Source organism: Megalops cyprinoides, chromosome 1, assembly GCF_013368585.1.
Source record: "Megalops cyprinoides isolate fMegCyp1 chromosome 1, fMegCyp1.pri, whole genome shotgun sequence".
In the NCBI taxonomy this organism is placed as follows: domain Eukaryota; kingdom Metazoa; phylum Chordata; class Actinopteri; order Elopiformes; family Megalopidae; genus Megalops; species Megalops cyprinoides.
In genome coordinates this window covers 23,448,796-23,464,176 of record NC_050583.1, presented here as the reverse complement: position 1 = coordinate 23,464,176, position 15,381 = coordinate 23,448,796, and the positions used below count along the sequence as shown (strand labels likewise).

General features: G+C 40.0%; 1 protein-coding gene across 4 annotated transcripts in view; it reads left to right on the top strand.

The window, feature by feature from the left end:
- LOC118776072 (myosin-16) overlaps positions 1-12,402 on the top strand; it is a 48,550-nt gene extending 36,148 nt beyond the window's left edge. For all 4 annotated transcript variants that reach the window (XM_036526174.1, XM_036526150.1, XM_036526165.1 and 1 more), the window contains 14 exons: positions 861-978; positions 1,914-2,041; positions 2,717-2,913; positions 3,166-3,298; positions 4,469-4,685; positions 5,008-5,144; positions 6,337-6,440; positions 7,186-7,378; positions 8,264-8,467; positions 8,991-9,116; positions 9,304-9,474; positions 9,905-10,105; positions 10,828-10,974; positions 11,278-12,402. In XM_036526174.1, coding sequence (XP_036382067.1) covers positions 861-978; positions 1,914-2,041; positions 2,717-2,913; positions 3,166-3,298; positions 4,469-4,685; positions 5,008-5,144; positions 6,337-6,440; positions 7,186-7,378; positions 8,264-8,467; positions 8,991-9,116; positions 9,304-9,474; positions 9,905-10,105; positions 10,828-10,974; positions 11,278-11,427 — 2,226 coding nt within the window. In that variant the 3' untranslated portion in view covers positions 11,428-12,402. The remainder of the gene's footprint in view (positions 1-860; positions 979-1,913; positions 2,042-2,716; positions 2,914-3,165; positions 3,299-4,468; positions 4,686-5,007; positions 5,145-6,336; positions 6,441-7,185; positions 7,379-8,263; positions 8,468-8,990; positions 9,117-9,303; positions 9,475-9,904; positions 10,106-10,827; positions 10,975-11,277) is intronic.
- Positions 12,403-15,381: the final 2,979 nt, after the last annotated feature.

Genomic DNA, 15,381 nt, shown 5'->3' with positions numbered 1-15,381 from the left:
CAGCTGTCATACTGAGAGCAGATTTCATTTTCTGCTCATACACAAGTAACCCCTTTGTATACGTTAGCATGATGAGAATGTAATGGGCTACGCTGGCAGCTTGTGATAGAAGGCACCTTAGGCATGGCCTTGGCACCAGGTAGCTAATTATGTGTTTTGCTGTTTAAAATAAGTTCAATAAACAAATCACATAAAGTATATATATACGTATATATATATAAGTGATTGCTTTTGCGTTTGAGGCACTGCCGATTTCTGCTTTTATTTAGCACAAAATGGTGAGTGCATCAGTGCATGTGTATCCACAGGCATCAAAAATGACCCTTTGCTGTGCTGAATTTCACTGTGCAGTTGCCATAACACCACAGAAAGCTAAAGCTCCCATTGTGGTTATCTTCTGTCTTTAATCTACTCCTACTGACAGAGGAGGCTTATGTACCTGAGAGAGTTCCTGTTCTGACCAGCAGGGGGTGGAACAAGATAATTTCGTAGCTTTATGATTGGCATTTGCTTCACTGTCACCTGTCTTCATCAGGGTGCAGATATTAAAAAAAGGATTTTTCATATGTTAATTTGTCTTTAGACAGCTAATTTTGCAGATGCAATGTTACCTAGTGGCAGCTTGAGTTGCTGGGCTATGTTCAGGGCCCAGGTTATAATGAGGAGTGAGCTGAAATCAGCTTCTGATGCTCTTAGGTCTCTCAAATCTACAATCTGTGGGTTAGTTAGAATGCTAGACATTAAACAATGTCCCCATATCAGAGCTGGAGCCAGGTGAAAGACCAAGACTGGTCTTTATGTGTATCTTGGAATGCCAGTGAGCAAGATAATACACATGTTGTTGTCTTCTTTCATCACAGGCCTCTAGTGATGCCCAGCTGAGGAAGCTGGAAGACTTTCTCTCTGAAGCCAACTCCAGGAATGAGGACCTGCAGAAGGCGCTGACTGAGATGAATGTTGCCAAGAACCGGCTGACAGGTGATAAAAATCTAATAGGAAATCTTGTAAAACCTCCAGGTGTTATTCATGCTCCTCTGCAGAGCTACAGAAACTTGTAAAAAAACAAATTTACCTTGTTACAGTCGGACATAAAGTGGAGACATATGGGATTGAACATTGCTGGTGTTTTTTTATCCTTTGGCAATTCTAACGTTACTTTTATTTTTCTAAAATAAAAAAAAATAGTTCAGTTTAGGAAAGCCATCCTCTTGCTCCATCATGTACATATTTTAAATCCAATATATCTGAGAGAAATGCAGCCTTATCTTTGTCTCCTGGCACAATAGCACACAACTGGAAAAAAAAATGAAAGCCAGTGGTTATCTGGTCGAGCCAGAATTGTGGTAAGTGGTGAGAAGATGAGGATTTAGTTGGGTCAGGGAGTGAAGGGAAAACAATCTCTTAGCACCAGCTGGAGCTGGGCCTGCCTGGATCAGCCGCCAGACGCCACGGGACTCCATCAGCACAGTGCTGCAAATCACTTAATGGGGAAACCCAAACAAAAATAAATAAATTACGAAAAATAAATAAATAATTAAATGACCAAAACTGCTTCGTAGTTTCTGCATCCTGCAGCATTCAAGGTTGGTAATGACAGAACGTTGGCCACATCCTGCTTAATATTAACCTCCAAAGTCCTTGAATGCAGTAGGAGAGAGCAGAGGAGTATCATTAAGTGTAGCCATGAGGTTTTTCAGTGCTCAACAATTCCATAAACAAGAGGAGACAGTATTTTTCCCATACGTCAGAAGCTCACATCGAAGAACCGCATCAGGCTTGGAAAATGAAACCTTACCAGGCTTAGCAAAGACACACTGAATTCCAGTTCACATGTCAATCACTAACTGCCACAAACACTTCTCAGTGCACTGGGATGTCCTACAAATGGAAACCCCACTCTTTCCTCTCCCAAGCTGATAACAGCGACCTAAGCCGTCAGCTGGAGGAGGCCGAGAACAGGGCTGGTCAGACGGGCAGGGTGAAAACCCTGCTGTCGTCTCAGAATGAAGAGCTCAAGAAGCAGCTGGAGGAGGAGATAAAGGTAGGCTCCCATCCTCAGCATGCTATGGTCCTAAAACTGTCAGACATCTTTGTGTCATCTTTAATTATGCACATTATGCACAAATTACATTATTTTGTTAACTGTTTTTTGTCTCAAGTCTCATCATGTGCATAGGTTTTTTGCACACTCATTTACCAATGCAATGCTTTGAGTCAAATATTGGCACATTAATAGCTGTATATAAAAGAGTGCAATAGTTGAATATAAATAATAGCAGTACAGATCCACAGCCTGCACTCACACATACTTTAACCCATGTTCATTGTGCAACAGCTGTTCATATATACCTCATTCATTCCATACTTATTCCATGTATGTGTCCTGCACTAATGTTGTTTGTTGTAACACTACTGTTGTTTGGCATTCGTTGTTGTCACTTTGACATTGTACGCAAGCGCTACAAAAGACGCTGGATCCAGAGTCAAATTCCTTGTATGTGTAGAAGCATGCTTGGCAAATAAAGTCTGATTCTGATTGTGACGTTTTGACCCAACCTACAGTTGACCAGCTGGTCTTCCCCTGTCTTACCATGTCTGTGGTACCTATCTACACCAACCTGTGAGGCAGCCTTTCCCCAGTAGCCATACCTGTGTCTTTACAACACTGAGAGCCATTTGTGCCATGTCATGCCCTTTACCTGTGTGTGTTCTGCAGTCGAAGATGGCCCTGAGCAGCAGTCTGGGCACTCTGAGGCAGGACTGTGAACTCTTGAAAGAGCAGCTGGAGGAAGAGCAGGAGAGCAAGCTGGAGCTGCAGCGCTTGGTCTCCAAGCTCAACAGTGAGGTCACACACTGGAGAACACGCTACGAGGCCGACGCCATCCAGCACACAGACGAGCTCGAGGACGCAAAGTACAAGCCCAACCGCAGTGCATGCAAGCACACTCTCTCTCTGTCACTAACATAAACACAGATATCTCCCACAGTTCTCACACTACAAACCCATGCACACACACAGACATACGGACAAAGACACACACACACACACACAGACACACACACATATATATATATATATATATATAATGTAACCTTTTTCATTTCACTTTTGTCTTTCGATCTGCTGTAATGACCTGTGTGTGCGTATGTGTCTCTGTGTTTCAGAAAGAAGCTGTCATCTCGACTTCAGGAGGCCGAAGAAGCAGTGGAGGCGACCCAGGCCAAGTGCTCTAGCCTAGAGAAGACCAAACAGAGACTGCAGGGAGAGGTGGAGGACCTCTGCATGGATCTAGAGAAGGTAAGATAAAGACATTTAATGTTTAAGACAAAAACATTTTTCATCACAAAATGAAAGACTTGAAAATCCTCTTGACTGGGGTGGTATGCAAACCTGGCAGCAGTAGATAGTAGAAAAAAGCTTTGAAACACTTTCAGTGAGGGGAAATATTTTTGATGTTAGCTAATGATTATATTTGGCTGGAGAATTATGTTATATATAGTAACCTCTTCTAACCGTTTTACATTTAATAGTTTAATAAAGTTAATGAACATAATTTAGCTACATTTATCTCACCCTCACTGAGTTTATAGAACGCTCACAGTGCAATTATTAATGGCAGGTCTGCTTATTAAAAAGTTGAATAAGCTGATGGCCTTATTTCTATTAGCAATTATTAAAAATACAAGAGCTTGTGGTAAAATTACAAGTTAAAATTAGTTTTTCAAGGTGCAGATTCCTTTTTTCATCAAGCTAGCTAGTTCCATTAATCACCACTTCTAAATCCATTAAAGAAAATATTGTAATTTTAATTTTGATATAATGATATGGGTTCATGCATGTGTCTCAGGGCTAATGTTACTTAATATCAGGGATAGTGGTAAAATACTCTATATTGCTGAGTGTTGACTTCAAAGTGTCCTTTTAATATCCTTTTATTTAAGATCAGTCAAGACTGACAGGCAGTTTTTCATTCCTAAGAAATGCATTCGGTATCACAGTGAAAATGGGTGAGAGGTTTTTTTTTTTTAACTTTAACTAGATAAAATTAGCAAATGTTGGAATTCATCTTTCTTCCTGGTGGCACTCCTAACCAACATTTTCAGCATTTCTAATGTTACTCTCAGTCGTAATAAATGGTTTGTCATGTACAGAATTAGAAGTATTGTAAATTTAGCACTTTTCCAGTCATTGGGGATCTTTGGATAGTATGCTCTGGACTTTCCATCACTTCTTATCCCCACAAACTTCATTTTACAAAAAAATATAAAACAGGCATTATCCGAAAAGCTGTGGATGATCAAATGAAATATGAAAATCCATGTGATCCCATAAATCTTATGTTCACCATAAAGCATACTCTGTGTTCAAGCCACACAAAGCCAAAGAGGTATCAGAAGATAGATGCGTGCATATATTTGAATAATGCTTTCATATCGGTTGCCCCTTTGTCTCTCTATCTCTGTCCAGGCCAACAGCTCGGCAACAATGCTGGACAAGAAGCAGAAGGTGATGGAGAAGCAGCTCTCGGACTGGAGACAGAAGTGCGAGGACCTGGTGGTGGAGGTGGAGGGCTGCCAGAAGGAGAGCCGGCAGCACGCCACTGAGCTCTTTAAGCTGAAGACGGCCTACGAGGAAGCACTGGAGCAGGGAGAGGCCCTGCGCAGGGAGAACAAAGCCTTCCAGGGTAAGAGACGGCCGAATGCACGCTTATAATTCAAACCAAACCTCAAAGGTGAGACTGGAGGCCATTTGCAAAATCTGGAACAGTTTAAATGGCGTGGCTTTGAACTGGAGCACTTTGGGTAAAACGTTTCCCTCAGCAGTTCAGGGGCTGACCAACCTGTGACCCTGGAGTCAGGAGTCCAAACATTTGAGACCAACAAACTCTGCACACCGTCAAATTTTGATTTTCCCCTGTTTTCACAGAATGAGCTCTCAGTAAGACTACACTCCCCCTGGCCTTTGTGTTGTGTGTTCTGATGATGACCTTTCCGGTGTTCTTCCAGAGGAGATAGCTGATCTTACAGACCAGCTTGCAGACGGAGGGAAGAGTGTCCATGAGCTGCAAAAGGCTAGGAAGAAGATGGAAATGGAGAAGGAGGAGCTGCAAGCATCACTTGAGGAGTCTGAAGCAGCACTGGAGGTATGGAGCGCTTCTGTCTGTTACCCCCATAAATTTCTGCTAACCACACCTTGCTGTCTACCAACTGCAGTGGCCATAGGGCTAATTAATCCTTTATCTGTGGACATAACATAACAAACAAAATAAAGAATACAAATCATAAGCAAGCTCTTGGTCACCAAAGCACATGTGCATAAAGGTAATGCTGAATGACGCATTATTGATATGATTTCCTTTCATTTCTAAACCCCTCCCATCAAAATGCATTGCATCAACAGTGTGCATCTTGTCCTCTTTATCCAAGTTAAGCTTTGTTGGAGATTCAGTCCTTTTGCTGCTATTCTCTTTCTGGTTTGTCTGATTGGGCATTAGAAATCTCCTTGCTGTACATGGAAAAGGCAGAATGCTCATGGGCTACAAGCTAAATTAGCACATAATAATTAGGTCTGTAGATGATCCTGGTCAATGATAAGAATGGAACACTCAATTTCCCCTGTTAAGATGTCTACCATTTTAATTGACAGTGCCCCCCGGGGCCCAGCAATTCAGAGGTTCCGCTTGCTAGATTACCTCCACTGTTGCCTGGGGCTAGCTTTTTTAAACATACACAAAGCTAACTCTTTATTGCCTCTGTCATCGAGTGCAAAATCGGAGTGAAGTTGTCAAGCAAGCAAATACCTGAGGTACAAGGCAGCTAGAGAATTTCTGTGTCTTAAAGGAAATGTGTAAAATTCTTCTGTTGAACTCTCACCAGTTGTCAAAAGGTATGGAATGTAAATCATCCTCCTAACAGAGTGTTTAAATTAAATTTAAGCCCCCTTTTTTTAAAAACGTCAGTGTTGTTGTAGTTAATTCAGTCCTCCTGACCATAAGGACATATGCTATTTGATATATTAAGAGTTTTATGATGATGTCACTTATGATTCCATACACTCTCATAAGTGCATGTGTGCAGAGTTGGTGGAGAAATGGCTATTAAACTTGTTTCCTTACCAGTTTTAGTTCTAGGGCTCAAACATTAAATTGCTTTAAATGATTTTAAAACAGTAACTTGGGCTTCCACCCTTCCAATTATAAGTCATTTTACATGTGATACTAAGTTAAAATAATTTTTCATTAGAACAGTAATAGAGCATCAATAAATTATTTTCTGGAACAATGCAAACAAGGAATTAACCATGCAGTTTGATTTTTGCTCACTCATCCATCCCAGGCGGAGGAGACCAAGGTATTGCGACTACAGCTGGAGTTATCCCAGGCAAAGGGAGATTTGGAGCGCAAGCTGCAGGAGAAGGAGGAGGAGTTTGAGGGAGCCAGGTGATTTCTCTCTTTGTCAATTCTGTGCTCTCTGCCTAATATCTGCATCTGGCCAGGTTCTGTCATCACACATATGTAGCTCATTTATCTTTAATGGTCAATTTATCCATGTGTCATGCCTGCTCCAGACCATAGCTGAATCTGCAACAGATGTATTATCGTCCTTTCTGTTTAGGTTCTGACCGAAATATTATGATTACTTTTCTTGGTCTAATGAGATATATTGGCTTCCTGTTGATTTAACACTTGCGGCTTTAATTTCTTTTACTTTCCTGCTTTCCTAATATAAGACAAGTGCTCCCTCTCCAGGTAAGTTCCCTCCTTCTTGTCCTTAAGGTCTGATATCTTTTGAGATTGGGCACATTTGTAGCCACTTCAGTGTCACACTGCATATTACATCAGATTGCATGCGCTTACTCAGACTTGAGGAGTTTGTTGAGAGGTCTTGTACTTCTGTATTGTACTGTTTGTATTACTATATGGCATTGTTTTACATTACATTACATGCATTTAGCAGACGCTCTTATCCAGAGGGACTTCCATCACAATAGAACATAAGTGTATACATTCAATTTAACGAGCAACAGTGTCAGACCAAGCTCACAACACTCCCAGACCAGTTAGTGTGAGCATAACACTATTCAGGCCCTACCACAAGTTAACTTGTGCAATCTGACAGAATCCAAGTATACTGCAATACTACATTTTGTCATAAATGTGCTCCTCTCTTTCCTACCCTGCTCAGAAAAAGCCACCAAAGGGCCCTGGAGTCCCTGCAGGCGAGCCTGGACGCTGAGGTGAAAGGGCGCACGGAGGGAGCTCGGGTGAAGAAAAAGCTGGAGGGCGATGTCAATGAGCTCGAGCTCCAGGTAGATCTGCTGACCAAGAATAATGGGGAGCTGATGAAGACCATCAAGAAGATGCAGCAGCAAATCAAGGTGAGACCTTCTCCCCCTTCCCTGAATAAGAACATCAGCAGCAACAGGAATGCTGAGAGCTTCAGAGGGCTGAACTCCTCTCTGTGCATGCCATTGTTATGTGGGTTCTGTATAAATAGTTATGCAAAACAAGAAAGACATGAATAGATACCCTGAGGTTATCCTACATTAGCATTCAAGTCATGCTCATAGTTGTGTTTTACTGTAGAAAATTTCTGAGAATTATAAAGAGGCAACAGTCTGTCCCTAAACTCAACATCTGAATCCAATGGTAGATGGGATATCTATGTGTTCTACTAGCAGCTGCAAATAAATGCACTGGTCATGTTATTTAGGCCTATATTTTCACCAAGCGTGTCCCCTACTCATAAAACCCGTAACAATATGAATGGATGTGCGGCAGTTTTAGATATTAATTTTAAAGACGCCATCAGGTTGGTTACATTGGTTTCTATACTCAGTTGTACAAAGTGAGTACAAAGAAATACTTCTACAGGTTTGGACATGCCCATAGCACAGAATTAGAATAGTAGCCTCCACCAAATTGCTTTCTCTGAGGCTGAACCTACAGGTAACAGTGCCATCTGCTGGGCTTTCTGCATAACTTAACTACACATCTCTCAAGGTGCAATGTATGGGTAGAAAGTATGTTTGTAATGCACAGAAAGTATGTTTGTCACTAGTTCCTAAACCCCTTAAGAAAATCATGCATTATCAGTGTATAACTGTAAGACATTTGCTATTCAAACCTTTGCTCAGAATTAATTTGTGTCCTAAAAAATCATCAGTACTGAGGTGAGATGTTTGTATTCCGTTCGGATTCTTAGCCAATGATTGTTTCATCTCAAATGTCTGTCTTCATCTCTTCCGCGATTGCCCTGGCAGGACCTCCAGGCTCAGATGGAGGAGGATTCCCGGCAGCACGAGGAGATGCGGGAGGAGCACTCTCTCCTGGAGCGCCGCTGCACCCTGCTGGTGAGCGAGGGCGAGGAGACGCGCGCAGGCCTGGAGGCCGCCGAGCGAGCCCGCAAAGCCCTGGAGACAGAGCTGCTGGAGATGACGGAGAAGTACAACGAGATCAACAGCCAGGTTTGCTGCTCCTCTTTTTTACGCAACCTTGTGTCTGCTGCACATTAAAACAATTGCAAGCGCAGGCCCAAGACCTTGGGAGCCACAGGGGGTCTGCTCGTCCCCATTTTATATTGGGACCATGTTTTTATCTCATTAGATGGATGCTTGTTGACATCAGCTTTAAAGTTAACCGTTTCTGGGCATGGTCTGCTGCTACTAAAAGTATTGTGACTGTTTGTTCATGCAGTGATCAATCTGAGAGTATAAAATGCAGCCATTGTGTATGGGCCCCATATGGCAATATATTTAGAAATACATACATACATTCAGCCTAAGAATATGCTGCAAATACATTTAAAATGTATTAAAGCAAAGTAGAATATATTGAAATATACCAAAATGGCAGTAATTTTACATTTTTTCAATATATTGATTGAGCTAAAAACATATTTTCCTTAAAATATTCTAAATATCTAAATTTTTTGTATGTGGCAAATAGCTACTGTGAAGTCATGCAGCCTGACATTCTTCTCCTGTGCAGTTCCAGTCAGCCACCAGTGGGAAGAGGAAGCTTGAGGCAGACTTGCAGCAGCTGACTCAGGAGCATGAGGAGCTACATGTTGAGTTGCGGGCGGCCAATGACAAGGCCAAGAAAGCCACTTTTGAGGTATGCCATCACTTCTTCCAGAGGAAAAATGAAAGTGATGTTTGTGCTGTTACGTGACTAGGATATGAAATTGTAGCATTTGTTAAAGCCCACCTGATCTGTAAGAGGGAGGTGGAGACTGGTTTAAAGGGCACTTCAGGCCCTGCTGTCAGTGTGATTCTCTGGTCCACCCGTGCCCCTGTGACAGGCTGCCCGGGTGGCGGAGGAGCTGCGGCACGAGCAGGAGCACACGCTGCACCTGGAGAGAGTGAAGAAGGGCCTGGAGGCGCAGGTCAAGGACATGACAGTGCGGCTAGATGAGGCTGAGCAGCTGGCCCTGAAAGGTGGCAAGAAAATAATCCAGAAGCTGGAAGGCAAGGTAAACATACTCGGGAGGGGTTGGTCTTAAGTATTAAACACCATGTTGGCTGTTTAGGTATACACCTTCTAGAGGATTTTATAACTGTTAAAGTTTCAGGCTTCTTGTACAGTACATCTTGTCTCCCTTTATTGACTATTGCTTACCCCTGCTCACAGCACTGCAGATGGACCTTGTCATTATTTTAATGAAATTTGTGATATGCAAGAAAAGTAGTGACATCAATTGGGGTTACTCATCAAGGAGAACTTGTACTGAATGGTAGGGCTGAGTATGGCGTTGTTCCTCTGTCCAGAGTACTGACACGTGTTGTCCTTGTTGATTAACGCAGGACTGATTGTTGCTTCCACTCCACTGTCATTTGCTGTCATGGCACAGACCACCGCTGTCTCACTTACAATAATGAATGGTCCTGCCGCCTTCTCTCCAGGTGAAGGAACTGGAGTTGGACCTGGACACCGAGCAGAAGCGGCACGCCGAAACAGTGAAGACGCTGCGCAAGAACGAGCGGCGCCTGAAGGAGCTTCTCTTCCAGTCGGAGGAGGACCAGAAGAACCAGCAGAGGATGCAAGAGCTGGTGGAGAGGCTGCAGAACAAAATGAAGGCCTACAAGAGACAAGTGGAAGAGGCGGTATGGCTTTTTTCAGACATAACTCTCCAGCACATGTGCTGTGCCCCTGTCGCTCCTACTCACATTTGAGAGTGAGCATAATTTGCCTCTGTCATCTTCCTGCATTTTAAAATGATTTTATTAACTAAGTCAATCTGCATTTGTGCTAAATATTAAGTATAAAATAGCATTAATAATGAAAGCAAAAATGCCAGAACAACTACACTTGCTTCCTTGCTGTCATATCTTAGCTGGAGGCAGTGTGCAAAACAAAGAGACAACAGCAAGATAAATGACTGCACTCTCATCAGGCCATAAAACAAAAATATATTGTGGTAGTCTTTATGTGGAAAGTGAAGTAAAAAAAAACTTGAAAGATAAAGAGCCCTAAAGTATTCAAAGGATATGAAATGTTTTGATATGCTGAATGGATAATAAGCATTTTTATCTAAGAAATTAAGTCTGTGTGACCTCTGATTTGTGTGTGTGTGTGTGTGTGTGTGTGCGCATGTGTTTATTTCAAACTTGATAATTCATTAAATCAACTGAAAGAAAACTACTTTTCCAGTGATAAGTAGCATAGTCATGCACACTGTTTTATTTCTATTGGATCAAAGGAAGTGATCTAAATAAAATGATTTTGTTTGTCCTAGTCTTTGAAGAATATTTTGAAATAAAATCTACATCAAACAAATGTGGTATCATTGTCAATGACATCATTTAACTGTCCCCATCTCATTCAGGAGGAGCAGGCCAACATGAATCTGGCAAAGTACAGGAAGATGGTCCATGAGCTGGACGATGCAGAGGAGAGGGCCGACATAGCTGAATCAGCACTCACCAAGATCAGGACCAAGAACAGGGGGAGTTTTGGCAAGGGGTACTCCTCTGTAAGTGTGCCCCCTACCACCTCATTCTCTGTCTTGAAATAATATCCTTGTCCATGGACCATGAAATTGCATTAAGAGAAGTGTAATCTGCAGTCAGATGCAACACTAGTAGGCCAAAGCCAAGGTTGAGCAGAGTCTCACCAGTACTATAGGAACATGCACATCTTATTATAACATAGATACTGAGGTAATGAAAGCATTTAAGCTCTGATGCCAGTATTGTAAGCTTAGTCGGTGCTGTTCAGTCTGATTGGTCTTGTGTGTGGTTTTGTTTAGACTGATTTTCTTTGCCTTCATCTCCAGGGTTACAGCACTCCCTTCACCGGTGTTGTCAGGTCACCCAGTTCTGTGGGTTCAGAGGGCAGAGGAGAGAAGATCATCAACGATGACGATTCAGTCAGCTCTCTCATCCCTGCCTATCTTAACTCACTGAAGAAGCTCATGATTGAGTGAGACACTCTGCACTGTGCAATCTGCACAGATAACTTGATCCAATAAGTACAAAGCATTCCAGCTGGAGAAAAATCAAAGACTTATATATACATTTGCATTTATTTTTAAATGTTGTTTTTACTCATGATTTTACAGAAAATCCTAATTTAGTTGTGGTTAGGTTAAACAGAATTCTTCAAAATAGTTTTTTTTTACTTCATGTGCCATTTTCAATTTATATATAATGCAGAAATCAAACAATGATATATAACTATATAGAACGGAAAGGTTCATTGGAGCAGGGGGCAGACTCAGTTAAAGATATCAACAACAGCAATAACTCTGAACAAATCTCAGCAAAACTAAAATATTAGTTTCCTTTATGGACATGAAAAGCATTTTCTAAAACACACAGAAGAGTGCCCCATTTTTAATATACAGTATACAATTTGACATAACTATATCAAAGGTTCAATGGGAAGCTCATATATAACACATTGGTCCCTGAAATGTGACAGGTGGAAAAATTAAAATAACTTACTATATTGACTACAGTTTAGTTCTATGAAGCGGAAAGTGGGGAGAGGTTGCTTCAGTATTTACGTGACAGCACAGATCATTGTACTTTCATTCCTTACTTATGAGAAAAGGTGAACATAATAAAAGTGCATACAGTGTTGTGAACTAAAGTAACTTTGTGAGGGCTCTATGTTTGAGCAATGTCATGGAAATGAAGTCTTAATTGAACAAGTCAGTCATATTGTGGGCAGCAGTAAAACTGAGATGGTGACATACTAATCATTTATTGATGTAGAACAAGTACATGAATGGTTTTTCGTCCTTGTATCATCAGCAGATTAAAGGGATTGCCAAAGTACATTAATGCAGGATCCAAAACATGTTTTATGATGGATTGTGATCTTTTAAAATAATAAAATATTTTACACCATCTTTTAAACCGTTTTTGATATTAACACTATCCATGCCTCCTTTTCGAATTGTCAAATGTAGTTGATGGACATTCAAAACAAGTGAATTGTAATATACACATGAACCATACAGTATGTTGTTTTGAAGGGTCAGAATGTAACCTACTGCTTTGTAAAAGTAAGCAGTGTATGCTGACATTTTGTAATTAATCTCCTGAAATGCACTGGGAAAAATCATTAAAGTAATATCACAAACTCACCAAAATAATTTTAACATCCAATTTAATCAATATATCTCATAGTAATGCAAAACATTCACTGAAGAGCAGTTATTATCTTCATGTACAATCTTTTAAAACTTTCAATGTTCTAGTTATATACTTTCAACAGAACCAGGTCTTCATATTACACTTTACACAACATTTAGGTATCAATATGAAACAGTAAGAACATGTACATCAGTAATACTTAGGGTAAATCAATGAAAAAAAAAACAAGCTGCTGATTTAATGATTGGTTCAATATAAACTTAGTTGAAAATGTTATCCAGTTATATCTCTGAAAGGAAGAAAGAACAAAAACAGTGTTGCTGTTAATTTCTGTATAAAAATAAGCATTGTGTAAAATAGGTTTAATATATTACCTGTACCTATTTGTTACGGCACATATCTTGGCTGTGGTTGTGCAGCAGATCTTTATATATGTATATATATATATTTTTTTAATTTTCTACATCTGGTAAAATATTTTTTGTTTTGGATTGCACAGTATGGCAATTTAAAGAATGGTCCCTCCTAAAGAATTCCCTCTTTTGTATGGTAATATAATTGCCATATCCACCATAGTAGTATAACAAAAAAGCAACTATGACTTGTGTTTGGAAACACACTAAGATACTATGGCCACATCTTGCTTTTATCTCAAAGTAGCCTCCAATCTTGTTAGCTGTACTTTACAATCAGCAGAATGAGAAAGAAAATAAAACTTTTTATCAAATTGCTAGCAGTATGAATAAAATGCCATTTGACCTCCAGTGCCACCATATTTCAAATGTCAAAATATGCCATGCAAGGAACCCTGAGCCAAGTATGGTTGCCTAAGGCAACACTGCCTTCAGTCTACCATTCAATGGTGTTCAGAAGAGTTTATAAAGAAAATGCCACAGTTAGCCATTGTTGTGCCTGGCATTAAAAAAATCCCAGATGAACTGGTGTGATACAATGTCTATTGACATATACTGTAAATGGTAAAATGCCTGGGCAGCCATAGCAAATCTACATCTTGGAGTGACACTTCAAAACAGACGAGGAACTATCCTCTTTGGTCTGACAATAACTACTGTGTGAGAACACCACTGAGCTGCTTATGCTAAAGAAAATTATTCAAACTTGCATATTGAAAAAATATGCAAACAAAACTATTTAAATCTTATTCTTCAATGACTTATTCAATATCAACAAGAATAAAAATTAAATTATATGGGGACACAAGAGTATCTGGTTGAAAGTGCAAGGGCGTCTCTCAAAAACACAAACAAAAGAATCAATATTCACACAAAAAAACAAAAGCGGAACAATGCCTCAAGGGAGACAATATCAGGAGCATTTTCCCATGTAGCTGACCTTGAAGGCACTGCGAGGTATATGTCGTAACACAGATCGTCTTTTAACCAAAGAGAGATTCTGTGTGCGGTGCCCCTCCAAAGATCACTTCTGTAAACACACGCAGTGGGCTTAACCAGCAGTGCCAAAGCCATCTTCACATTTCATAGAAACTAGTTCTTGCACTCTTCGATTGTTAGATTGCAGAAAGGTATTGGAGCATTGATAAAATCCTCATTAACATTTAAAATGATGTAAATAAATCCAAAAATATCTTGCTGGATTAGTATGGACTCATACTATTTTTCCTTTAGTCTTTAAAATGAACATGAGGTCCATACTATAACAAAAAAACTAAAGGTGAATCCATGTTTTTTTTAAGGTTGTATTACATGTAGCTATCTTTTTGAAAGTATATCTTGCAAGGGTATAGCTTGAGATCCTGTGACACAAAAACAGACTAACGTATCAACTCTGGATGTCACTCATGTCACTTCCTGTCTCTGAAATACATATCCGGCATTTGAAACACAAGACAACAGCAGAGATTCCTGCATTAATTGTAACCACCAAAGCATTCCACATGGGCAAAAAGAACTGACTGAGATCTGCGTGTGAAACAGATGCCTTTGGTATTTAGTCATACATATAATTAAATTAGCCTGGATGAATAGTTTGGGCAGGCAAATTTTAAGTTGACGTTATGTGTGAGTGAAGTGAAGGTTTCCCTGAATCCATATTTAATTAAAGGTAGCAGCTGCCTTAACCTGAACATATATAAAAGGTCCTGCTGTAAAGTGAATGCAGTTTAATGTTGTCACTCGAGTCCATGCGTTATACTTAAAAGGTAGCCTGCAATTTAAAAAAAATGGTTTCACACAAGATTAGTGGCCCTGTTAAAAGTTTAGCCAAAAAGTCACTTCATACATTTGGAATGTATTTTAGTTATTCTTAATCATTTTCATTAACCCAGAAGCTAATTATTCCTTAAAATATGTTTTAAAAAGTCAGGATAGCCTACACTAGAGGAAATGGATGCGTTTGTAAGAGTTTTCTAGAGGCTATTCTAGAGGCTAGGAATTTCTGCAATAATTTGTTTAACATTTCACACATGATCACCAGATATTACCTTTAAAATGGTACAAACAGTATGGAGAGGAAACAACATTTACCAGTTTAAAATATGTATATATATATATATGTGAGCTTGTGTTTATGTGTGCATGTGCATAGGTTTGTGCATATGTCTGTTTATGCATATGGGTACTTGCCTCACCCTCTTTCTGTACACATTTTTAATATATATTTTTTTTACTTACTTACATATTTATACTCAAATGCATATAATATCCACATACACTTATTTTCTTTTTGATTCCCTTCACATAAATGAGATGTCCTCTCTTCTCTGAACACCATCTCACTGGCTAAGACTCCTTTCCTTT